The sequence below is a fragment of the Nycticebus coucang genome, chromosome 16, assembly GCF_027406575.1.
Source record: "Nycticebus coucang isolate mNycCou1 chromosome 16, mNycCou1.pri, whole genome shotgun sequence".
In the NCBI taxonomy this organism is placed as follows: domain Eukaryota; kingdom Metazoa; phylum Chordata; class Mammalia; order Primates; family Lorisidae; genus Nycticebus; species Nycticebus coucang.
This window is the reverse complement of record NC_069795.1, coordinates 2,711,154-2,737,433: the sequence shown is the minus strand read 5'-3', so window position 1 is coordinate 2,737,433 and position 26,280 is coordinate 2,711,154. Positions and strand designations below refer to the sequence as shown.

The following is a 26,280-nucleotide window of genomic DNA, read 5'->3' as shown; positions in this document are numbered from 1 at the left end:
CCCTTCCTTGGCCTTTTCCCCATAGTCTTGTGCTATAGTTGGGTTGTAGCCTTCATGTGAAAGCTATAATTTAGCTTCATAGTAGGGCTGAGTACATTGGATGCTTTTTCTTCCATTCCTGAGATACTTTGCTAAGAAGAATATGTTCTGGCTCCATCCATGTAAACATGAAAGAGGTAAAGTCTCCATCTTTCTTTAAGGCTGCATAATATTCCATGGTATACATGTACCACAATTTGCTAGTCCATTCGTGGGTCAATGGGCACTTGGGCTTCTTCCATGACTTAGCAACTATGTATTGGGCTGCAATAAACATTCTGGTACAGATGTCTTTGTTATATTGTGATTTTTGGTCTTCTGGCTATAAACCTGGTAAAGGAATTATAGGATCGAATGGCAGATCTATTTTTAGGTCTCTAAGTATTCTCCAAACATCCTTCCAGACAGAACGTATTAGTGGGCATTCCCACCAGCAGTGTAGAAGTGTGCCCTTTTCTCCACATCCACGCCAACATCTCTGGTTTGGGGATTTTGTTATGTGGGCTACTCTTCCTGGGGTTAGGTGATATCTCAAAGTAGTTTTGATTTGTGTTTCTCTGATGATTAAGGATGATGAGTTTTTCATGTGTTTGTAGATTGTACATCTGTCTTCTTTAGAGAAGTTTCTCTTCAAGTCCCTTGCCCACCCTGAAATGAGATCACGTGTTCTTTTCTTGCTAATACCTTTGAGTTCTCTATGGATTCTGGTTATTAGACCTTTATCAGAGGTATAACCTACAAATATTTTCTCCCATCCTGAGGGCTGTCTGCTTGCTTTACTTGCTATGTTCTTGGCTGTGCAGAAGCTTTTTAGTTTGATCAGGTCCCAGTAGTGTAATTTTGATACTGCTTCAATTGCCTGGGGAGTCCTCCTCATAAAATATTCACCCATTCTTTCAAGAGTTTTCCCTGCACTTTCTTCAAGTATTTTTATAGTCTTAAGACTTTAGTTTGTCTTAAGTTTAAACCTTTTATCCACTGAGAGTCTATCTTGAAAAGGTGAAAGGTGTGGGTCCAGTTTCAATCTTCTACAGGTTGCCAGCCAGTTCACCCAGCACCATTTGTTAAATAGGGAATCTTTTCCCCACTGAATGTTTTTATTGGCTTGTCAAAGATCAAATAATGGTAAGTAGCTGGATTCATCTCTTGGTTCTCTATTCTGTTCCAGACATCTACTTCTCTGTTTTTGTGCCAATACCATGCTGTTTTGATCACTATCGATTTATAGTACAGTCTCAGGTCTGGTAGCGTGATTCCTCCTGCTGTGTTTTTATTGCTGAGTAATGTTATGGCTATTCAAGTTTTTTTCTGATTCCAAACAAAACGAAGTATTATTTTTTCAAGATCTTTAAAATATGACAATGGAGCTTTAATAGGAATTGCATTAAAATTATATATTGCTTTGGGTAGTATAAACATTTTAACAACGTTGATTCTTCCCAGCCATGAGCATGGTATGTTTTTCCATTTGTTAACATCTTCAGCTATTTCTTTTCTTAAAATTTCATAGTTCCCTTTGTGGAGATCTTTCACTTCCTTTGTTAGGTATACTCCCAAATATTTCATCTTCTTTGGCACTACTGTGAAGGGAATAGAGTCCTTGACTGTTTTTTCGGCTTGGTTATTCTTGGTGTATATAAAGGCTACAGATTTATGGGTGTAGATTTTGTAGCCTGAGACATTGCTGTATTCCTTGATCACTTCAAAAAGTTTTGTAGTAGAATCCCTAGTGTTTTCCAGATATACAATCATATCATCTGCGAATAGTGAAAGTTTGATCTCTTCTGACCCTATGTGGATACCCTTGATCGCCTTTTCTTCCCTAATTGCAATGGCTAAAACTTCCATTACAATGTTAAAGAGCAATGGAGACAATGGGCAACCTTGCCTGGTTCCTGCTCTAAGTGGAAATGATTTCAATTTAACTCCATTCAATACGATATTGGCTGTGGGTTTTCTGTAGATGGCCTCTATCTGTTTAAGAAATGTCCCTTTTATACCAATTTTCTTAAGTGTTCTGATCATGAAGGAATGCTGGATATTATCGAAAGCTTTTTCTGCATCAATTGAAAGAATCTTATGGTCCTTATTTTTTAGTTTGTTTATGTGCTGAATTACATTTATAGATTTATGTATATTGAACCAGCCTTGAGACCCTGATAAATCCCACTTGGTCGTGGTGTACAATTTGTTTGATGTGTTTTTGGATTCTGTTTGTTAGGATCTTATTGAGTATTTTACCATCAATATTCGTTAGTGATATCGGTCTATAATTTTCTTTTCTTGTTGGGTCTTTCCCTGGTTTGGGGATCAAGGTGATGTTTGCTTCGTACAATGTGTTGGGTAATATTCCTTCTTTTTCTATATTTTGGAAGAGGTTTAGTAATATAGGTACTAGTTCTTCCTTAAAGGTTTGGTAGAATTCTGATGTGAAGCCATCTGGTCCTGGCCTTTTCTTTTCAGGGAGATTTTGTATAGTTGATGCTATTTCAGAACTTGATATAGGCCTGTTCAACATTTCCACTTCATTCTGGCTAAGTCTTGGTAGGTGGTGTGCTTCCAGGTATTGGTCGATTTCTTTCAGATTTTCATATTTCTGAGAGTAGAGTTTCTTGTAGTATTCATTAAGAATTTTTTGAATTTCTGAGGGGTCTGTTGTTATTTCATCGTTACCATTTCTGATTGATGAGATTAGAGATTTTACTCTTTATTTCCTGGTTAGGTTGGCTAAAGGTTTATCTATTTTGTTGATCTTTTCAAAAAACCAACTTTTGGATTTATTGATCTGTTGTATAATTCTTTTGTTTTCAATTTCATTTAATTCTGCTCAGATTTTGGTTATTTCTTTTCTTCTGCCAGGTTTGAGGTTGGAGTGTTCTTCCTTCTCCAGTTGCTTGAGATGTCCCATTAAGTTATTAACTTCCTCTCTTTCCGTTCTCTTCAGAAGGCTTGCAGTGCTATAAATTTCCCTCTTAGGACTGCCTTTGCAGTATCCCAGAGGTTCTGGTAATTTGTGTCTTGATTGTTGTTTTGTTCCAAAAATTTGGTGATTTCCTTCTTAATCTCATCTATAACCCATCTATCCTTCAGCACAAGGTTGTTTAGCTTCCATGTTTTAGTATGGGTATGCAGGTTCCTGTTGTTATTGAGTTCAACTTTTATTCCATGATGGTCTGAGAAGATGCAAGAAATAATTTCTTTTTTTTTTAAATTTGCTGAGGTTAGATTTGTGGCCTAGGATGTGGTCAATTTTGGAGTATGTTCCATGGGCTGATAAGAAGAATGTGTATTCAGTTTTGTTGGGATGAAATGTTCTGTAGATGTCTGTTAAGTACAGATGTTGAATGGTTGAGTTTAAATCTAACATTTCTTTGCTTAGCTTCTTTTTGGAAGATCTATCCAGCACTGCTAAAGGGGTGTTAAAATCTCCAACTGCTATGGAACTGGAGGAAATCAAGTTGCTCATGTCTGTTAGAGTTTCTCTTATAAATTGAGGTGCATTCTGGGCAGCGCCTGTGGCTCAAGGAGTAGGGCGCTGGTCCCATATGCCAGAGGTGGTGGGTTCAAACCCAGCCCCGGCCAAAAAAAAAAAAAAATTGAGGTGCATTCTGGTTGGGTGCCTAAATATTAATAATTGAAATCTCATCATATTGAGTTACCTTTAACAAATATGAAGTGTACATCCTTATCCTTCCTTATTTCAGTTGGTTTAAAGCCTATTGCATGTGCGAATAGGATTGCAACGCCTGCTTTTTTCTGTTTTCCATTTGCCTGGAATATAGATGACCATCCCTTCACCTTGAGTCTATATTTGTCTTTTAATGTAAGATGCGATTCTTGTATGCAGCAGATACCTGGCTTGAGTTTTTATATCCAGTCAGCCAAGCTGTGCCTCTTTAGAGGACAATTTAAACCATTCACATTAATTGAGAATATTGATAAGCCTTTCTAGAGTTCAGTGGACATTTTTAATCCTTTTGCGACTGTGGAAGTTGGAATTTGATCAAAATTTTCTGGTTGGGTTTATTTTTGTGGTGGAGGATTACACTGGTCTTTATGGAGGATAGGTCTGAGAATATCCTGGAGAGCTGGTTTAGTTATGGCAAATTTCTTCAACATGTGAATGTCATTGAAGTATTTAATTTCTCCGTCATAAATGAAACTCAGTTAGGTGGGTACAGGATCCTGGGTTGAAAGTTATTTTGTTTTAGGAGATTAAGAGTCGATGACCATCCTCTTCTAGCTTGAAAGGTTCCAGCAGAGAGATGTGCAGTTATTCTAATATTCTTGCCCTTGTAGGTGATGGTTTTCTTTCATCTGGCAGCTTTCAGAATTTTCTCCTTCATATTACCTTTAGTGAAGTTGATTATGATGTGTCTGGGGGATGTCTTATTCGGGTTGAGTCGTGCTGGAGTTCTGAATCTGTCTGCTATCTGAATTTCAGAATCTCTTGGCATGTCTGGAAAGTTCTCCTTCATAATCTCATGGAGAAGAGACTCTGTGCCTTGTGAAGCCACTTCATCGCTTTTGGGGATCCCTATAAGACAAATATTGGTTTTCTTCAAATTATCTCAGAGCTCTCTGAGAGAGTGATCTGTTTTTGCCCTCCATTTCTCTTTGTCTTTGAGAGTTTGGGAGTGTTCGAAAGCTTTGTCTTCAATGTCAAAAATCCTTTCTTCTGCTTGCTCCATTCTGTTACTGAGAGATTCTACTGTGTTTCTCAGATCTTTGAGGGCTGCAACTTCTTGTCTCAATGTGTCAAAATCTTTGGTCATTTGGTCTTTGAATTCGTTGAATTCTTGAGATATCTTTTGGGTTACTGCTTGGAATTCTAATTTGATCTTATTTGCTATCCAGATTCTGAATTCGATTTCTGACATCTCAGCTATTTGTTTGTGCATGGGATCTTGTGCTGTGTCATTGATCCTTGGGGGAGTTCATCTACTCTGATTATTCATATTGCCAGAGTTTTTCTATTGATTTCGCCTCATGATTGTTTTTCACTGTTGCCTCTGGCCATCCTCAGAGTTGGGGAGGTGTCTCTCCAAGATTAGACCCCAGTGGGATCACTCTATTGTTGCTGGATCTTTGTAGGGAGTGACCCTGTGTAGTTCCTCTGGGGCTGCCCCAGCCAGGGAGTTCTGGTTGTGGCAGCAGCTCTGGAGTGTGACACACCCGGATCCAGCAACAGGGCGGGAGGTGGTGCACACGGTTCTGGGAGTGCCTGGCACGCAGTGACTTTGGCACAGAGAGCCCAAGGCTCCAGCAGTCTCTGGCCAGGAGAAGGGCTCTGCACAGAGGCAGGGAGGGCTCAGGAGGGCACATGGCTACCAGAGTCCCTGGCCAGACGAGCAGGCCGGTGTGGAGGCAGGGAGGGTACAGGAAGGAGGATGCAGGGTTGCATGGCTCCCGCAGTTCCTGGTCAGGGAATGCGGAGACCGGGTGGGCGCAGGGCGCGGGTCAGGGGTCACGGTGCAGCTCTTATGGAGGTCTGGGTGGCGCCAAGCCCAGGAGTTTGAGCTGTGATGCCACGGCACTCTACCCAGGGCAATAGCCCAAGGCTCCAGTGTGGCAAAACTGGTCTCACTCTGCCCCTGAGGTTTAAGGCTGTAAGGCAGCTCAGTCCCCACCTTTAGGCTGCTCAATCACTAGGTTACTAGCTCCCACCCGATCCTTGCTCTGCGACCCTGAGGCTGGAGCTTCCTGGGGCAGTTCTCTCACAATGGCTCCCTGCGGCCCACAGCCGAACACTATTAGCTCTGCTCAGCTCAGTGGCTCAGTCTGGGGCCCTAGACAATGCCCAAAGTTCTCTGCACTCCTGCTCAAGCTCTCCCCAAGGCAGTGCAACTGAGTGCCAAGTCCAAAAACATCAAAACAGTTCACAGGTAAGGCCTTTCCAGTTTGCAGTCTCACTGCTGCTTGTACTTACGGCTGCCAGTGGGATTAGGATGATCGAACACACGCAACCACTTGCCAGTTTTCCACTGTTTTGTCCTCCTCTTGGGGTCCAGAAGTCCCTTGCTGACTCCCATGCCCAGTTGCAGGGAAGATGTTACTCAGCCGCCATCTTGCTCCACTCCACAAATCCAACTTTGTAGGGGAAACTGAGCCCTGATCTTTAGCATAAGACTCAGTGCCTGTTTGAGAGACCTGGTAAATTTCACATAGTGGGCCTAATGCCACCAGCAAAACAGCTGAGAAGCCAGTGAGTTCCCATTTCTTCAAGACAGGTCTTCAAACACTGAAGAGTCCTTCAAATTGTTTCTCATTTTGATGCTTGAAGTCCTCTCCCCGTTCTGTATGGCCTCTTCTAGACAGGATATAATTGTAAATACACCCCTTCAGTAAAGTTGCCCAGCTCAGGCAGCAAAAACATCCGGCACATTCCTGGGGAGTCCTTAGCTGCCAGCATCTGATTAAAACCTTATCTCTGGCCGGGAGTGGCCGTGCAGCTCCCACTTCATGTCTTTTCTATTAACCTGGATGGAATTGAAGCACATTCTCCTTAGTAAATTATCACAAGAATGGAAAAGCAAGAATCCAATGTACTCAGTACTAATGTGAAGCCAGTAGATGAACTACTACACACTCACAGAGAGAAAAACTCAATTAAATTCAAACGGGGGAGAAGGGAGGAGGAGGGAGAGGAAGGGGAGAGGAGGGAGGGGGTTGGTAGCTCTCACCTAACAGGTACCATGTAAGGGCACACAGCACGCCCCTGGGTGAAGGGCTCAACTGCAACTTGAACTTTTAACAAAACGTTTAACCAACACAAACAACATAACCTAATCATTTGTACCCTCAGATTAATCTGAAATTTAAAAAGAGATGACAGTGTGTGAAACCTACTGACGAAAACACTACAAAGACGAGGGCATGGGCAAGGGGTGGCCGTCCAGCGTGTTCTGGGTGGTGCTTTCTCTGACTGAGCTGGACAAAGGCCCCACTTGTTGCCTGTGCCCCATCATAACCATGCCACCTGCCTGTCTGCATGCTGACAGACCCCATTCTGTCTGCCGCCATGGGCCGGTCCCTGCGCTGTGTTAGCTGGAAGGCCCTTCTCCTCTCTCTACTCAGTTCTGGTCCCCAGAACTGCCACCAGGCCTGCCACACAGGAGGCCACTATTGACTGAATGTCCATGTCCCCCCCAGGTCCTAGGCTGAAACCTAGGACCTCAAAGCGATGGTATGGTACCCGACTCCCCGAACAAAAGCGTCTGCCTGAGGGCTGCTTATGTTTCAAGTTCCCTGGTCGGTAAGATTTGCTGCCCAGACTTGGGAATTTTCTGTTTCACTGATCCCCTCCCTTCTGACTTGTTTTTCAGAAATGATGGAGCTTCCTTGCAGCCACGAGATAATTGCAGGCCTCACGCATCTGTTCAGAGAAGTCAGTACAAGCAGCTGGCTGAGCTGCGGACCCCCATCCTGCGCACAAGGTGGGGGGGCAACCCACCCCACAGTCACACTCCTGAGATCTCCACCTGGGTGGGGCTTAGCCACCATTTTCTCTTGTTACATGTTTTAATTTTTAATTATTGTGAATACATAATACTTGTGGTTTTTTTTAGGTACGTGTAATGTTTTCATACAGGCATAGAAGGTGAATTAATCAAATTAGGATAACTGGGGTATCCATTGCCACAGGGATTTATTGTGGCAGTTTGTTTCTTTGTATTAGGAACATTCCAATTCCACTCTTTTAGTTTTTTTTTTATTATATTATTTCGAGTCAGAGTCTCACTCTGTCACCTCAGTTAGAGTGCTGTGGCACCATCACAGCTCACAGCAACCTCAAACTTCTGGGTCAAGCAATCCCTCCACCTCAGCCTCCCGAGTAGCTGGGACTATAGGCACATACCACCACACCTGGCTAATTTTTCTATTTTTCTTTTTTGGTGTAAGGAGGTATCTCATTGTAGTTTTATTTATTTATTTATTTATTAAATCATAGCTGTGTACATTAATGTGATCATGGGGCACCATACACTAGTTTCATAGACCGTTTGACACATTTTCATCACACTGTAACATAGCCTTCCTGGCACTTTCTTAGTTATTCTGCTAAGACATTTACATTCCATATTTACTAAGTTTCACATATATCACTCAGCCCTACTATGAAACTAATTTTTCTATTTTTCATAGAGATGGGGTCTCACTCTTGCTCAGGCTGGACTCAAAATCCTGGCAATCCTCCTGCCTTGCCCTCCCAGAGTACTTGGATTATAGACCGGAGCCACACTGTGCCCGGCCTCTTCCAGATACTGTAAAGTAAGCCCTAACTTTGTGTTGATTATAGCCACTTTATTGTGCTATGACAAGCTGTTCACTCTATCTAACTACCCAACTGTGTTATCCCTATTTTCGATCATGCCACGAGTGGGTGTTAATGTGATTTCTCACTGGCTCAAGTACCCTGCAGGCTGAGGCAGGAGGATCTCTTGAGCCCAGAAGTTTGTTTGAGGTTGCTGTGAACTATGACACCACAGAGCACTCTAGCCTCTGTCTCAAAAAAATAAATAAATAAATAAAATTTAAAAAGGCTCAGCGTCCATAGTGGTTCTGGCACCACCAGTCATGTACACCAAGGCTGGCAGGTTTGAACCCAGCCCAGGCCAGCTAAGCAGCAATGACAACCACACAAAAAATAGCCGGGCGTTGTGGTGGGCACCTGTAATCCCAGATACTTGGAAGGCTGAGGCAAGGTTGCTGTGAGCTGTGATACTACAGCACTCTACCCAGGGCAACATAGTGAGACTCTGTCTCAAAAAAAAAAAAGTCATGCATTAAAAAAAAACAATACAGTCCCCTTGCTGCTTAATGACAGGGTTTTGTTCTGAGAAATTTGCCTTTAGGCAATTCCATCATTGTCCCCACAAACAGCGGCTGCTGCACCCTCTGTGTGGGTGGCCTGTGGCCCCAGGGCCGCAAACCTGCCCAGCAGGTGACCATGCTGTGCACTGTGGCAACCGAGATCTGAGTGTTTGTACACAAGACAGGAAAGGCACAGTAGGAGCGGGTGTGACACCCTCCCGGGGCCACATCATGCACAGTCTGTCGGTCACTGCCCAAACTTCCTTATGTGGTGCACGACTGGGCCATCGCCAGGGGGCTGATAAATGACCGAAATTTATTTCTCACAGTTCTGGGGACTGGGAGTCCAGGATAAAGTCACCAGCAGGTTTGTGTCTGGAAGAGGCCAGGCAGCCTAGGGCCTCTTCCCTGAGGGCTCCTCCCCAGGACCTCTTCCCCAGCCAGAGGCCCCACCTCCCAGCACCATCATCCTGGGGAGAGGTTTCAGCATTTGAACTGGGGAGGAGGAGTACTCAGTCTGCGGCAGTTGGGCAGACCCAAGCTGCCCTGGACACTCCATAGGGATGCGCCTCTGTCAGATCCAGAAGACCTGGTTTCTCCTCTAGCGTGGAACGGAGCACTGTTCCTCTGGTTGAGAGCCAGAAAGAAGATCTGACTTATGGGTGGAGGTCACATTATTCAAAAAATACGTCTTTAAATATAAGAGAGCAGGGCGGTGCCTGTGGCTCAGTGAGTAGGGCGCTGGCCCCATATACTGAGGGTGGCGGGTTCAAACCCAGCCCCGGCCAAACTGCAACAAAAAAATAGCCGGACGTTGTGGCGGGCGCCTGTAATCCCAGCTGCTCGGGAGGCTGAGGCAAGAGAATCGCGTAAGCCCAAGAGTTAGAGGTTGCTGTGAGCCGTGTGACGCCACGGCACTCTACCCGAAAGCGGTACAGTGAGACTCTGTCTCTACAAAAAAAAAATATATATATAAGAGAGCAGCTCAGCTTGATAGCACTCCTGCTGCGACAAGCATGGAAAGTAAGGCAGGGGCGCCCCCACCCCACAGGGCACCCCCCACAACAGGGAGGCCAGCAGGGGCCAGACTCACCAGCTTTACGCCATCCAGGCTGGAATGCAGTAGCAGATACTAGCTCACAGCAACCTCCAACGCCAGGGCTCGAGTGACTCTCCCATCTAGCCTCCCAAGTAGCTGGGACTATAGGTGCCACCACATTCAGCTAATTTTTGTATGTTTTTAAGAAACAAGGTCTCACTATGTTGCCCAGGCTGGTCTTGAACTCCTGGCCTCAGTTGATCCACCCACCCCTCAGCGTCCTTGAGTATTAGGATTACAGGCATGAGCTGCTGGGCCTAGCACCTGGCACTGCACAGTTCTTTTAGCCACGAAGTTCACATGGCTGAAAATACAATATCTAGAGTTTACCTGAGTAAACTTAGAGTTTTCCAAAGTTAATGTCAGACACCAGAACACAGAGACACCGAGCATGATAAATAGAAAACAGCCCACACTTGGCATACCCTATTCCACTTGCAGAAATCAAAGACAAAGAGGATATTTTGTAAGAAGTCAGATAAAAAAGTTGGTTACCTACAGAGGAACAAGGATGACAGCTGGCCCAGAAGACTTGGACTCAAGTAGCCTTGGATATGAGCTCCGTTGTGCCTTTGTTACAAGCAGGTTTTTAAAGGCAAAAAAGAGGGACAGGGAATGTGCTGATATAGATTTGTCTGCCAGGAAGTCTCATGGGTTTACAGAACTGACATTGACTAGCGATTGGCTGCACATTGTTACGCTATAGGTAGGATCACAGTGTCCAGTGCCACCATCCTGGGGGGTTTGTAGCTACTGTGGCAAGAGCAAGCAGTTCAATCTGAGAGCGGGGGAGTAGGGTGTGATACTGCCTCATTTTAACAACTAGCTAGGCCTGATAATTTAAAATGACTCACCTTCCTCAGAGAAAAGGCCTTTGCTCGTTAACTGTTGTTGAGATTTAAGAATACTTTGTATACAACAGAGCCTCTGTACGTTGACCAACCAAAGGGCTGTAACATACTGGTCAACATACAGAGGTGGCCAATATAAGGAACTAGGCCTGCTGTCCATCAACTTAAGGAGGTAGGGCAGTCAACTATGGAGGTTCTACTGGATTTTGGACACAAGCCTGTCATTGGAGTTTTAAAGGATTTAAAGATTCCTTTTAGCCGGGCGTTGTAGTGGGCGCCTGTAGTCCCAGCTACTCGGGAGACTGAGGCAGGAGAATCGCCTAAGCCCAGGAGCTGGAGGTTGCTGGCACTCTACCGAGGGCAATAAAGTGAAACTCTGTCTCTACAAAAAAAAAAAGATTCCTTTGATGGTAATGCAGCACGGAGGCTCAGGCAGAGGAAAGGCCAGACTCTTTGTTACTTGAGCAAACAGGCCTCACAGGCTGACCCAGCAGGCTGGGCACAGCCAAGGAGAGAATCAACAAGCTTAAAGACACATCATCAGAAACACAAAGGAAAGAAAGAATGAAAATAATTAAACAGAATGTCCAAGATTTATGGGACAATTACAAAAAATAATTTACTCACACATAATAGCAATACTAGGAGAAGAGAGAAAGGAACAGAAGAAATATTTGAAGTGATAATGGCTTAGGGTTTTCCAAAGTTAATGTCAGACACCAGAACACAGAGAACACCGAGCATGATAAATAGAAAACAGCTTGGCACACCCTATTCCACTTGCAGAAATCAAAGACAGGATATTTTGTAAGAAGTCAGATAAAAAAGTTGGTTACCTACAAGGGAACAAGGATAACAATTTAATTTTGATTTCTCTTCAAAAATGGTGCAATCAGAAAGAGATAAAACATTTAATGAGCCAAAGGAAAAAAATTCCAGCCTAGAATTTTTTTTTTTTTTTTGAAACAGAGTCTCACTATGTCGCCCTGGGTAGAGTGCTGTGGCGTCACAGCTCACAGCAACCTCAAAATCTTGGGCTTAAGTGATTCTCTTGCCTCAGCCTCCCAAGTAGCTGGGACTACAGGCACCCGCCACAACACCCAGCTGTTTTTTTATTGTTGTTGTTGTTGTTGTACTTGTCGTTGTTGTTTAGCTGGCCCAGGCTGGGTTCAAACCTGCCAGCCTCGGTGTATGTGGCTGGCACCATAATCACTGTACTACTGGCACAGCCCAGCCTAGAATTCTATATCTAAGGCTGGGCACAGTGGCTCATACTGTAATCCCAGCACTCTGAGAGGCCTAGGCAGGCGGATCACTTAAGCTCACAAGTTCAAGACCAGCCGGAGCCAGACCCCATCTCTAAAAATAGCTGGATATTGTGGTGGGTGCCTGTAGTCCCAGCTACTTGGGAGGCTGATGCAAAAGAATCGCTTAAGCCCAGGAGTTGGAGGTTGCTGTGAGCTGTGATGCCACAGCACTCTACTGGGGATGACAAAATGAAAAAAAAAGAAAAAAGATGACAAAAAGAAAAAAAAATTCTGTATATAGCAAAATTATCCTTCAGAAATGAAGGATCAACGAAAAATGTTTCCAACAAACAAAAACTTGGGAATTTGTTGTCAGTAGGCCTGCCTTCAAAGAAAAGCTAAAAGATGTTCTTTGTGGGCTGTAACCCTTCAAGGCATTTCTTAGTCTTTCTTTTTTCTTCCTCTCACTTAGAACAGAAAGGTGGGTGGCCTAAGATAGCTCCCCTTGAGGGTGACTGTCAGCTGCTGTCTGTCTTTACGATCCCCCCATAGGTGTAGAGAGCACCAGTGTTGCTGAGGCCCCCGCTGCCCCTAGGCAGTCTTCTGGAATTCCTCTCTGATATAAAATGGTTCAGTACTTGCATATAACCCATTCTTCGTTCTTCTGAATACTTCCCTAGATTACTTAGAATACGCATACCTAATACAATGTGATGCTGTGTAAATAACTCTACACTGTAGTTTTGTTTGTATTCTTTTTGATTGTTGTATTGTTTTTTGTGTGTTTTTAGAAGACTCTTCCAGATCCTGATGACTGTTGTATTGTTATCCCCCCTCCCCAATATTTTCCGTCTGTGCTTGGTTGAATCCCAGAGCTCAGAACCTGCAGATACAGAGGGCTAACGCCAGTTACTTCTCCCTTCTTTCCCCAAGCACAGCGGCAATTTCTCCAATCTTCAATCTGTTGGGGCTCCTAGAGGTGCCCCCAAAAGGAGTTTTTAAATCTCCACTAGCCAGGCTCAGCCTTCAGCAGTTCCTCCTTGGCACACTGAGGGTGGTGGGTTCAAACTCTGCTTGGGCCAGCTAAACAACAATGACAACTGCAACAAAAAGTAGCTGGGCGTTGTGGCAGGCGCCTGTAGTCCCAGCTACTTGGGAGGCTGAGGCAAGAGAAGCTCTTATGCTTAAGAATTTGAGGTTGCTGGCGGAGCCTGTGGCTCAAAGGAGTAGGGCGCTGGCCCCACATACCGGAGGTGGTAGGTTCAAACCCCGCCCTGGCCAAAAGCTGCAAAAAAAAAAAAAGAAGAATTTGAGGTTGCTGTGAGCTGTGGACGCCACCACACTCTACCAAGAGTGACATGGTGAGACTCTGTCTCAAAAAAAAAAAAAAGTTTTTCCTCCCAGTTGGTTCCCGAGGCTGTGACTCTGACTTCCTGTCTTTTCAGATTTGAAGGGTGGTGGTTTTTCATGTGACCTCGATTCTCTGGTGCAGCTAAGAAAAGTCATCTTCTCTCTTGTTGTTAGGCCAGGAGTGACTTCTTCTTCTTCTTTTTTTTTAAATTTAGTCTCCATGGAGACTTTCAAAGATTGCCAGTGCTGACATACTGTCAGTTGTTGGGCCAAGGTACTGAGGAAAGTTTTTAATCAGCAGTAATCTCTCCTCCAGTAAACCTCTCTCCCACCACTTCACAGAGCCAGGTGTGGCCACTCCTGGGCTCTCTGCAAGTCTCAACTTGGATTTTCATTTCAAAAGATGCACCTCCTCCATGGATCACTATTTTGTTTTTTGGAGACAGAGTCTCACTTTGTCGCCCTCGGTAGAGTGCTATGGCGTCACAGCTGACAGCAACCTCCAGCTCTTGGGCTTAAGTGATTCTTTTGCCTTAGCCTCCCAAGTAGCTGGGACTACAGGCACCCGCCACAACGCACAGCTGTTTTTTATTGTAGTTTGGCTGGGCGGGGTTGGAACCTGCCATCCTTGGTATATGGGGTCGGCACCCTACCCACTGAGCCATAGGCACTGCCCTGGATCTCTATTTTTATGTCTTGATTTTTCCCTCAAAACATAGTTTTCAGCGGGGCGTGATGGCTCACGCTTATAATCCCAGCACTTGGGAAGCTGAGCCAGGTGGATTGCCTGAGCTCATAGGTTCGAGACCAGCCTGAGGCAAAGTAAGACCTTGTCTCTAAAAATAGCCATCTCTAAAAAAAAAAAATATATATAGTTACATATATTTTATACATATATATAATATATATATATATCGTTTTCTTCCAGGTGAAAAGCAAGTAAGAATAAAAGTTTTATTTTTTTTAATGTCCTTTTATTTTATTATTATTATTATTTTTAAAGACAGAGTCTCACTTTATTGCACTCAGTAGAGTGCTGTGGCATCACAGTTCACAGCAACCTCCAGCTCTTGGGCTTAAGCGATTCTCTTGCCTCAGCCTCCCGAGTAGCTGGGACTACAGGTGCCCACCACAATGCCCGGCTATTTTTTTTTGCTGCAATTTTGCTGGGGCCGGGTTTGAACCTACCACCCTCAGTATGTGGGGCTGGGCTGCGCCCTACCCACTTAGCCACAGGCACTGCCCCTATCCTTTAATTTTTTATTTATTTTATTTATGCATGTATGTATGTATGTATTTTTTGAGACAGTGTCTCATTTTGTCACCCTTGTAGAGTGCTGTAGTGTCACAGCTCACAGCAACCTCAAACTCTTGGGCTCAACTGATTCTCTTGCCTCAGCCTCCCAAGTAGTTAAGACTACAGGTGTCCATCACAACACCCAGCAATTTTAGAGACGGGGGTCTCGATCTTGCTCAGGCTGTTTTTTTGTTTTTTTTTGTAGAGACAGAGTCTCACTGTACTGCCCTCGGGTAGAGTGCCATGACGTCATGACGTCACACAGCTCACAGCAACCTCTAACTCTTGAGCTTACACGATTCTCCTGCCTCAGCCTCCCGAGCAGCTGGGACTACAGGCGCCCACCACAATGCCCAGCTATTTTTTTGTCGCAGTTTGGCCGGGGCTGGGTTTGAACCTGCCACCTTCGGCATATGGGGCCGGCGCCCTACTCACTGAGCCACAGGCGCTGCCCTCAGGCTGATCTTGAACCCATGAGCTCAGGCAATCCACAGCCTCAGCCTCTCAGAGCGCTAGAATTTTAGGTGTCAGCCACCGGGCCTGGCCCTCATGTTTTTAATTTTTAAAACAGCTTTAGTGAGATATAATTCACATACCATAGAGCTCACTCAATTAAAATGTACCATTCCGCCTAAGCCCAGGAGTTGGAGGTTGCTGTGAGCTGTGTGACGCCACGGCACTCTACTGAGGGCCATAAAGTGAGACTCTGTCTCTACAAAAAAAAAATAAATAAATAAATAAAATGTACCATTTGCTGGTTTTGAGTATATTCACAGAGTTGTACGTCCATCACAATGATTTTAGAGTATTTTCATCCCTCACCCCCATCCAAATACTGCCCACATCAGTCTGCCCACACTCCCAGCCCTCCCCCCAGCACATGCAGCACCCCGCTTTCTGTCTCTGTGGGTTTCCTATCCTGGCCATTTCACATGGCTGGAACTGCAGGGCATGTGGCCTCTGTAAGGCCTCTGCAACTGGTTTCAGCGGTTTGGGAGGAAGAACACCTCAGCCTCCTGTCTGTCTTCAGCCAGCTGTGCAGTGCGGGTCCTCATTGGCTGGGGACTTTCTTGCCTAGGTCCTTGCCCAGAGGCACGGGGGTGTCCACATCCACCCTGGACAGCCCTGGGCAACATTGCATCAGAGCCTGGCACCCGGTCATGAGGTTGTCCAGCATGAGCATGTGTTGGCCACAGACTCCATCCTCATCCTGTCAGTGCCCACTGTCCGGCAGACCTCACGCAACTGGGGTCACACTGTGTTTGTCCTCTCGTGACCAGCTTATTTCACATAGCATAATGTCCTCAAGATTCCTCCTTGTTGCAGTGTGTGTCAGGATTTCCTTCTATTGAGGGCAGAATGCTAGTCCGTTGTGTGGCTAAACCACGTTTTGGTTGCTGGAGGAGCTCAAAGCATGCCACTCGGGCACACGGACTATTCTAAGTTAAAGGCACTTGAAAAACAGAAAGTACAAGATCACTCTGAACTTTGCTCTCTTCCTTGAAGGCAGGAAGTGAAATTCTTGTGTGAAAGATGCCCTCCCCGTGCCAAAGGAGAGTGTCACTCTTACTGTCAGGGATGGGACACGCTGAGGCAGAGGTGGGTCTATATAAAACACGTCACGGGCGGCGCTTGTGGCTCAGTCGGTAGGGCGCCAGCCCCATATACCGAGGGTGGCGGGTTCAAGCCCAGCCCCGGCCAAACTGCAACCAAAAAATAGCTGGGTGTTGTGGCAGGCTCCTGTAGTCCCAGCTACTCAGGAGGCTGAGGCAAGAGAATCGCTTAAGCCCAGGAGTTGGAGGTTGCTGTGAGCTGTGTGAGGCCACGGCACACTACCGAGGGCCATAAAGTGACACTCTGTCTCTACAAAAGAAAAAAAATAGCCGGGCGTTGTGGCGGTGCCTGTAGTCCCAGCTACTTGGGAGGCTGAGGCGAGAGAATCACTTAAGCCCAAGAGTTGGAGGTTGCTGTGAGCTTTGATGCTACAGCACTCTACAGAGGGCCCTAAAGTGACACTCTGTCTCTAAAAAAAAAAAAAAAGTCACCATATGAACCCTGACCATTTTTTTTAAATTTAACTTCTGTAAAACCATAAGAAAAGGCCAGATGCAGTGGCTCACGCCTGTAATCCTAGCACTCTGGGAGGCCGAGGCAGGTAGATCCCTTGAGCTCAGGAGTAAGACCAAGACCCCATCTCTGAAAAATAGCCGAGCGTTGTGGCGGGCGCCTGTAGTCCTAGCTACATGGGAAGCCGAGGCAAGAGAATTGTTTGAGCCTGAGTTTCAGGTTGCTGTGAGCTGTGATGCCATAACACTCTATCCAGAACAAAAACGTGAGACTGTTTAAAAAAACTTAAGTTATACAAGTTCACATAAGAAACTCAAAATAGGAATATTCATTATTTGTTATTTCTGAATGATAAATTCATTAAAATACCTCATTTTTTTATTTGCCAATTTTCAAAATTTCTTTAAAAAAAAATTCACTTCAGGTCAATATGAGGGTACAAACGATTAGGTTACATTGTTTGTGTTTGTTAGGTAAAGTCCAGATTGTAGTTTCACCCTTCACCCAGGAGGTGTGCCATACCTGCTAGGTGACAGCACCCAACGCCCCTTCTGCCTCCCCTCTCCCCCCCACTTGAATTTAGTTATATTTTTCTTTCATAGGGGTTTGCAGTTATTTATCTACTAATCTCACATTAGTATTGAATGCACTGGATACTTGCTTTTACATTCCTGTGATACTTTACTAAGAAGAATGTTCTTCAACTCTATCCAGATGTAATGTCTCCATATTTTTTTTCAAAGTTTCTTAACAACACACAGATGCCTAGAGCTGGGGAGGCCATGCTAAAATGGCCCTCCGTTGCTGATAGGGGAGTATCAGCTGCCCAATTCCTCAGAACATAATTGGGCGGTGTACATCAAAAATCTAAAGATTAAATTACCCTTTCATCTGTCATCCTACTGTGGGATCTACACCAGAAAAACAGAAGTGTACACAGACTTACTTACAAGTAGGTTCAATGACATATTTATATCACAATAGGGAAAATCTAGAGATAAGCTAACTGTCCACTAACAGAGAGTTAAAGAAATTCTTTTAAGAGAGGTGCAGTGGCTCAAGCCTGTAATCCCAGCACTCTGGGAGGCTGAGGCAGGCGGATCGCTTGAGCTCAGGAGTTTGAGACCAGCCTGAACAAGAGCGAGACCCGCTATCTGTACTAAAAATAGAAAAACTAGCTGGGCGTTGTGGTGGGCATCTACAGTCTCAGCTACCCAGGAGCCTGAGGCAAGAAGATTGCTCAAGCCCAAGAATTTGAGGTTGCCATGAGCTATGACACCATGGTACCCTAGCCTAGCCAGGGTGACAGAGTGAGACTCTGTCTCAAAAAAAAAAACAGAGAGAGAGAGAGAAATCCTTTTAGTGCTGGACTATGGAAGACACAGACACACCTTGGAGAGACTATGGATTTGGGTCTGGACCATCATTGCAATAAAGCAAATATTGTAGCAAAGTGAACCACATGAAGTTTGTGGTTTCCCAGTACATATAGAAGTAGTGTCTACTAAATGCATAATAGCATTATGTCTAAGAAATGTACTTGTCTTAATTTAAAATACTTTCTTTTTTTTTTCATTTTATTTTATTTTATTTTATTTTGTAGAGACAGAGTCTTATTTTATGGCCCTCGGTAGAGTGCCGTGGCCTCACACAGCTCACAGCAACCTCCAACTCCTGGTCCCAAGCGATTCTCTTGTCTCAGCCTCCCAAGCAGCTGGGACTACAGGCGCCCGCCACAACGCCCAGCTATTTTTTTTTTTTTTTTTTGGTTGCAGTTCAGCTCCGAGTTTGAACCTGCCACCCTCGGTACATGGGGCCGGCGCCTTACCAACTGAGCCACAGGCGCCGGCCCCAAAATACTTTCTTGATAAAAAATTCTAATGATCATCTGAGCTTTCAGGGAGGCATATTACTTTTGCTGGTGGGGGGTCCTGCCTTGATGTTAGTGGCTGCTGACTGATAAGGGTGGGGTGACTGTGGCAGTTCCCTAAAGTAAGACACAGTGAAGTTTGCCCACTATTAACTGGTTGTCCCTTTCACGGAAGACTTCTCTGCAGCATGTGATGCTGTGGACAACACACAGCAGCATTCTTTCGAAATTGAAGTCGATCCTCTCAAACCTTGCTGTTGCTTTATCGACGGAGTTCCGGTAATACTCTAAGTCCTTTGTTGTCATTTCAACAATGTTCTTGACATCTTCATCAGGAGTAGAATCTGTCTCAAAACACCACTTTCTTTCTTTGCTTATCCGGAAGAAGCAAGTCCTCATGTGCAGCAATTGAGTCCCATCTTCAGGCTCCATTTCTTTTTTCTTTTTCTTTTTCTTTCTTTTTTTTTTTTTTTTGAGACAGAGTCTCACTATGTCATCTATGGCAAAGTGCTGTGGCATCACATCTCACGGCAACCTTCAACTTCTGGGCTTAGGCGATTCTCTTGCCTTGGCCTCCCAAGTAGCTGGGACTACAGGCGCCCACCACAACACCCAGCTATTTTTTGTTGCAGTTTGGCTGCGGCCAGGTTCAAACCTGCCACCCTCGGTATATGGGGCTGGCGCCCTACCCACTGAGCCACAGGCGCCACTGGATGAAATGTATTTCTTAAGTAATAAGACTTGAAAGTCAAAATGATGCCTTTATCCTTGGGCTGCAGATGGATGTTGTATCAGCAGGCATGAAAATAATATTGGCTTCAACTTGAAGTCACCAGCTATGTCAGCCCCTAATTAGAGTGTCAGCCTGTCCTTGGAAGCTTTGAAGTTACAGAAGTTCTACATGGCATCTTTTCCCAGCAGAGGGCTGTTTGTCTGCGTGGAAATCTATTCAGTGTGGCCACTGTCATCAATGATCTTGGCTGGATCTTCTGGGTGACTTCCTGCAGCTTCTCCATCAGCACCTGCTGCTTCACCTGCTGCAGCTGCTCCATCAGCACCTGCTGCAGCCTCTCCATCAGCACCTGCTGCAGCCTCTCCATCAGCACCTGCTGCTTCACCTGCTGAAGCTGCTCCATCAGCACCTGCTTCACCTGCTGCAGCTGCTCCATCAGCACCTGCTGCAGCCTCTCCATCAGCACCTGCTGCTTCACCTGCTGAAGCTGCTCCATCAGCACCTGCTTCACCTGATGCAGATTCTCCATCAGCACCTGCTGCTTCACCTGCTACAGCTGCTCCATCAGCACCTGCTACAGCCTCTCCATCAGCACCTGCTGCTTCACCTTGCTCTTTTATGCTATGGCAATGGCATCTTTACTGCCACCTCATGAACCAACCTTGCTTCCAACTCTTCTTCTGCAGCTTCCTCACCCCTCTTGTATATACACAAAGCGAGTGGAATAAACGCCAGCACACTGAGTCCAAATTAAGCAAGAGCCGAGAGCAAGCTCACACCTCAAAGTCTCTCCACCCCTAGAAGCAGGGGTGGAAACCTTTTATAAGGGGCTTTTGGTAGGGGAGGGGGAATCCTTAATGCAAGCTGAATTTGACAAGAGCCAACACCTGGTAATGGGAGTCCTCACGAGGGGAAGTGAGGAGTTGTTGGGCAGGGGTATTGGAGTTATTACTAAACTCTTTCAGCTGAGCTTCCTGTCTTAGCGGGGGAGTGTTGAAAGCCCCTAGCAAGGTGGAGCTGGGGCATAACACTCTCAGCCTTCACAGAATTGAAGCGAGTTAGTGTCCTGTTCTAGACTAGGCTTTTGGCTGCTTTGATCTTCCGTCCAGACCACTCAAACCTTCTCCATGTTAGCAATAAGCCTGTTTTGCTTTCTTGTCATTTGTATGTTCCCTGGAATGGCACTTTAGTTTCCTTTAATTTAAATTTCCTTTGTATCTACCACTTGGCTAGCAGTACAAGAGGCCTGGCTGTCAGCCTTTTTCGGCTTTCCACGTGCCTTCCTCACCAACCTCGATCATTTTGATGAAAAGCTGGGAGATGTGCAGCTTTTCCTCTCACTTGAACACTTAGAGGCCGTCACAGACTGATTAACTGACGTGATTATTTCCAGACAGTCGGGTCTTAGGGAACAGAGAGGCCAGAGGAGAGGGAGAGATGGAACGGCAGGTTGGGGCAATAGTCAGAACACACACACCACTTGTCAGGAAGTTACTGCATTATATGATGACAATAGTAGCATCAACAATTATAACAGATATAATAATAATTATAGTGTGCCTCCCAGAAGCCTATCACCAAATGCCATCACACTGTGGTTTCATGGTGCTTCGGCATATGAATGTCATGGCTGCACAGTGATGAGTCACTGGGGCCCTTTCCCCTGATTGGAGAAAGGGTTGGAGACAGGGTTGGAGACACACATGAGACCAGAAGAAGCCTGGAGACAGGGCTACATTTTCTGAACCTAAAATCAGTGTTTACGGTCTGCTGGTGGGACAGAACAAGTGAAACTGGAAAAGCCGCAGAAAATCTGGGACACATGTGTTACAAGCTGAGCAGCACACATCTGTCCTTTCATGGTGTTGTGGGCTGTTTGGGGTCAATGTCAGTAGCCTTGGACCATGAGGGACAGCCTTGCTCCCCACCAGGCAGCACCCTCAGGTGCAGTCAGGATGCTGACTGACATGCAGCAAGTGATCAGCAGGCAGAAGTGGAGCGGCCAAGCGTGCTGTCCTCATGGGCATTCGGCCCTGCAGCGTCTGACTGTGCTGGGGCTGCCACGACACAGCACTGCAGACTGGGCGGTTTAAGCAACAGAATGTCCTCTCATGCAGCACTGAAGGCCAGAGGTCTACAATAAAAGTGAGGATGTGAGTGAGAAATCTGTTCCAGGCCTACCTCCCCAGCTAGGAGATGGTCATTTTTCCCACGTCCTCACAGCTTCTTCTCCCTTTTATAACAATGCCAACGAAGTGGATTAGGGCCCAACCTATTGGCCTCTCTTCAACTTACTACACCTGCAAAGGCCCTATCTCCAAATGAGGCACATCTGAGATGCTACGGTTAGGATGCTAACCTACAAATTTGAGAGAGGACACCCACCAGTCAATCCATAATAGGCAGCTTATATGCAAGGTTCACCCCCACCTGAAGGTGAGTAGGCTGATCTAGGAGTCCAATAAAGTGGGGAAACTCAGGCCCAAGTGGGATTTTGGGACCAGGCTGCTGCTCTGAAGGTGCTGGGCTGCTGGGCTTGCCAGACTGGTAGGGCAGAGGTGCCCCCATGACTGAATACGTGTGTTTCCCTAAAGTCCACAAGTTGAAGCCCAAACCCCCCATCTGATAATGTTTGAGGTGGGGCCTAGGTGGGTGGTTAGGTTGATTAGATGAGATGGTGAGAGTGGAGCCCACATGATGGAACTTGTGTCCTTACAGGAAAATGGAGACACAGAGCCAGTTATTCAGGAGGCTGAGCTGGGAGAGGACCAGCCTGAGCAATATGTGAGACTCCATCTCAAACATTAAAAAAAGTGATCAATAGCCGGGTGCTGTGGCAATTATAGTAATCAATAGCCTCCCTGTAGTCCCAGCTACTTGGGAGGCTGAGGCAAGAGAATTGCTTAAGCCCAAGAGTTTGAGGTTCCTGTGAGCTGTGATGCCATAGCATTCTACCGAGGGCAACATAGTGAGGTTCTGTCTTAAAAAAAAAAAGTAATCAAAAAGAGAAGGCGGCTTAGTGCCTGTGGCTCAAGTGGCTGAGGTCCCAGCCATATACACCAGAGCTGGATGGTTCGAATCCAGCCCGGGCCCGCCAAACAACAATGACGTGTGCAACTAAAAAATAGCCGGGCGTTGTGGCAGGCACCTGTAGTCTTAGCTACTTGGGAGGTGGAGGCAGGAGAATCGCTTGAGCCCAGGAGTTGGAGGTCGCTGTGAGCTGTGATGTCACAGAACTCTACCCAGGGCGACAGTTTGAGGCTCTGCCTCAAAAAAAAAAAAAAAGAAGAAGAAGAGGAGGAGAAACTAGAGCTTGCTTTCTCTTGAAGCCACTGAAAGAAGAGGTCACGGGCAGACCCAGTAAGAAGGTGGTTTCTAGGAGCCGGGAAGAGGGTCCCCACCAGAAACTGAACCAGTTGGCATCTTGATGGAGACTTGAAGCCTCCCGCACAGTGAAACATTTCTGTTGTTTAAGCCACGCAGTCTGTGGTAATTTGCTACAGCTGCCCAGGTAACTAAGACACTGTTCAAACTTTTGGCCAAGCTCAAATGGAATAATTTCTAAGCCAAAATTCCTCTGGGTATAGTCTCTTCCTTAGAACATTTCCAGTGCCCCCAGGGTGTAGATGAAAATTAATTTATGTACTATGTCCAAATGGAAAGCTTTTAAAATTATTACTAATCACATGACACACAGTCACCATAATGATGGGCACTTTCCAAAGGTCACCATCCTTGGAAGGCACACTCTATTACCTACCATCAATGGTAACTCAACTCAGACGCCTGCAACCCAAACCCTCAGGTGGGAGACCAGCTTGGTGTAAATTCTCTCAGATTCCCTCTTTTCTTTTCAGGAAAATGACTTTCTGGAAACCACCTACTGGACCCCACCCACTTGTCGCAGACTAGACCCAGATTCTGGGGCTTTCCAGCTGCCCTTCCTATCTGCCACCCTCCCGGGGCCCTCTCCCAGGAAGGGCTGACCCAGGGGCCCAGGATTACTGAGGTGGCCCACCCATCTCCTGGCCAGGACCGGGAGTGTCTTACCAATAGACTCATCATTTCTGGAAGTTCTTCACTCTCTGAGTCATCAAGGAGAAAGTTTGCTCTTGGATTAATAATTAATGGCAACTAATGACCGCTCATAAAAATACCAAATTAACTCATCTGCCTAAACAGTGCCTTTCCTCTGGGGGTGGTCTCAGAAACAGCTGGAGAGCTAACGGGAGCATAGGGCCAGGCTCAGCAAAGTAAGACAGGGCTGGGTCCTGGCGAGTGCATCAGGTCCCCCAGGGGACGGCAGTCTGAGAACCATGGGTGCTGGGCATCTGACCAACAGCTGGGAGTAGGCAACCAGATCTTTGAAAAGGCCGAGAAACTAAGCAAAAGTGTCTTCACCAAAATGTCACTTTCAGCATTTTGACCTCTAGGTCCCTGGGCCCTCTTTTGAGGAGAAGGGTCCCAGGCCTGGGGGCTGGTAAGTCCCCTTCTCCAGATCCTCTGCTCTTTCCTCTCAGCAGTTTGGATGAGGTGGGGGACTAAGGCTGGGGGAGGGTGCCTATGAGGCCTGCCCAGGGAGTAGAGAGGGGACCATGGGTGACAAACCAAGATGGGGAGCCATGAAGTCAGCTGCACAGGAGGAGATAGATTATCAGACCCTCACAGATCAGGACGGGAAGGGCAGTGGGCAGCGCTGTGGGTTCCTGGGGCTCTCCCCCAACACCCGTTACCAACGCTATAATCTCCTTCTATAACCTCCTCTATAACCTAGCTGCTCCTCCTTGGTTTCCTTATCTGTAAAATGGGATGGAGCCTACCATAAAGCACAGCTGTGAAGAGTCAACATGTTAATGTGTGAAATGTGCTTAGCACATAGCAAGTGCTCAATGAATGTCAGCAATTATTATTGTTATTACTGTTGAGACAGACTCTCCCTGTGTTGCCCAGGCCGCACTCCAACTGCTGGGTTCAAGTGATCCTCCAGCTTCCCAAGAAGCTGGGACTACAGACACTGGCCACTGCCCCTGGCTTAAATGTTAACTATTATTGACAATTATTGCTAATGACAATGTACTTCCTTTTAAAAATATGGACCTCTAGGCCAGGCAGGTGGCTCACACCTGTAATCCCAGCACTCTGGGAGGTGGAAGTGGGTGGACTGCTTGAGCACAGGAGTTCAAGACCAGCCTGAGCAAGAGTGAGACCTCATCTCTACTAAAAATAGAAAAACTAAGGCAAGAGAGTCATTTGCGCCCAAGAGTTAGAGGTTGCTGTGAGCTATGATGATGCCATAGCATTCTACCCATGGCTACAGAATGAGACTCTGTCTCAAAAAGTGAGGGGAGGGGAGGGACCTCTATAGCAATGCCCTCCTTCCCTACTTCCCAGCTCAGCCATCACTGTCAGCTCTCACCAAGCTACACAGTGCCTTAAGTGCGTGCGTGCCTGCCTGCGTGTGCAGCCTTAGGTCACCAAGACTTTCTTTAGTCTGGTGTCAATGACTCCAAGGAACCCAAATCGCCATGACTGTGGGCTCAGAACGGAGGCAGCGGTGTAACGTTGGGGCTGGGCCTCCAATGGGTCTGCTGTGTCCTTGCGGGCAGGCCCTGTAGACCTGGTAGGACCAGACACTTGGCCCAGTCCCAAGACACCTGTGGCTGGAGGGCCTGGCATATCGCTGGGGCTGGAGGTTGGGTGCACTTGCAGGCCCCGCCAACGAAGGGGATACGCGGGGTCCCCAGTGGTGTCATGGCCCCTTGTAGATGTCTACCGGCCCAGCCCTTTGAGGACCAGGCTGGCCCCGCCAGCTCCCGCGTCCCCCAGTAGCTTGCCCGTCCTGCACGGAGGTGGTGGCAGAGGGGCGCCTCACCCCGGAGAGGGAGCGCGGGTAGGTCCCGGCTCCCGGTCCGCAGTCAGGAGAATGCGCGGTTGCCCACGCGGATCGGTGGCCCTGAGGCACCCTGAGTGGGAACGGGGCACGGGTGGGGGCGCAGCGGGGCCATGGGGACGGCGGCCCAGTTCACTTCCGCGCCGCCGCCATGCCCTACGCCCGCTCTCCCGGGCGCTGCGCCCCGAGGGTCGCACCCCGTGGTCAGGGGCCTGGCGCCAGCCCCAGTCCTGGGCGGGCTCACCGCAGGGCGCAGGCCAAGGTCGGCCACGTGTGTTGAATGAGCGAGCGAGTGAATGGACTGCACCACAAAGTCCCCGCTGGGTAAGGTTAAAACGCAGCCCCGGCCCGAGGCACAGTGACCTGGGTCACTGAAGCCGAGCTGGCTGGGGTCCATTTTCGCTTTTTCCCTGTTTTCCCTTCCCGGGGCGGGGCTTGCGCGACTGTCCCCGCCCCCGGCCCGCCCCGGCGCCGCGCGAAGCTGGCGGTGCAGAGCAGCTCGCGGAGGTCGGGGGAGGCGGCCTGGGCGTCCGAGCCGAGCGCCTGCGCCGAGCGGGAGCAGAGCCCGAGCCCAGTGCGAGCGAGCGGCGGAGCCCGTGACGCCGCCCGGGCCCCGCGCCGCCGCGGCCAGGCCCGGCATGGAGGAGGAGTGCCGGGTGCTCTCCATCCAGAGCCACGTCGTCCGCGGCTACGTGGGCAACCGGGCGGCCACGTTCCCTCTGCAGGTACGCGCCACCGCCAGGCCTTACGTAAGGCGCCCGGGCGTCCCCGCGGCACGGTGGCTGCCGCCGGCCTCCTCATGACCTTGGCGGGCCCACCCGACACGACCCTTGCCCCACTCCCCTGTCTGAGCTGGGACTGCGCAGCGTGCCGGGGGAGGCAGGCGCGGAGATGAGCCTCCCGCGTCTGCCTGCTTTGCAGGGGCGGAAGCGGGGCTGCGCGTCCGTGCGGGCCCTTGACGGGTGGGATGGGTCCCAGCGACCGGGCAGGGTGCTCAAGGCGGATAAGTCCCCGTGCGCTAGC

General features: G+C 47.4%; 1 protein-coding gene and 2 long non-coding RNA genes across 3 annotated transcripts in view; 2 read left to right on the top strand and 1 right to left on the bottom strand.

Moving 5' to 3' along the window:
- Positions 1-16,255: 16,255 nt before the first annotated feature.
- Positions 16,256-23,506, top strand: LOC128568105 (uncharacterized). Its single transcript, XR_008374978.1, has 3 exons — positions 16,256-16,296; positions 22,086-22,151; positions 23,225-23,506. It is a non-coding gene; the product is annotated as an uncharacterized LOC128568105 (long non-coding RNA).
- The window catches only part of LOC128568104 (uncharacterized), a 10,863-nt gene continuing 5,858 nt past the window's right edge, over positions 21,276-26,280 (bottom strand). Inside the window, exon 3 of the long non-coding RNA XR_008374977.1 lies at positions 21,276-21,501. This is a non-coding gene — a long non-coding RNA (uncharacterized LOC128568104). The remainder of the gene's footprint in view (positions 21,502-26,280) is intronic.
- PDXK (pyridoxal kinase) overlaps positions 25,740-26,280 on the top strand; it is a 24,920-nt gene continuing 24,379 nt past the window's right edge. Inside the window, exon 1 of the mRNA XM_053565776.1 lies at positions 25,740-25,982. Coding sequence (XP_053421751.1) covers positions 25,896-25,982 — 87 coding nt within the window. The 5' untranslated portion in view covers positions 25,740-25,895. The remainder of the gene's footprint in view (positions 25,983-26,280) is intronic.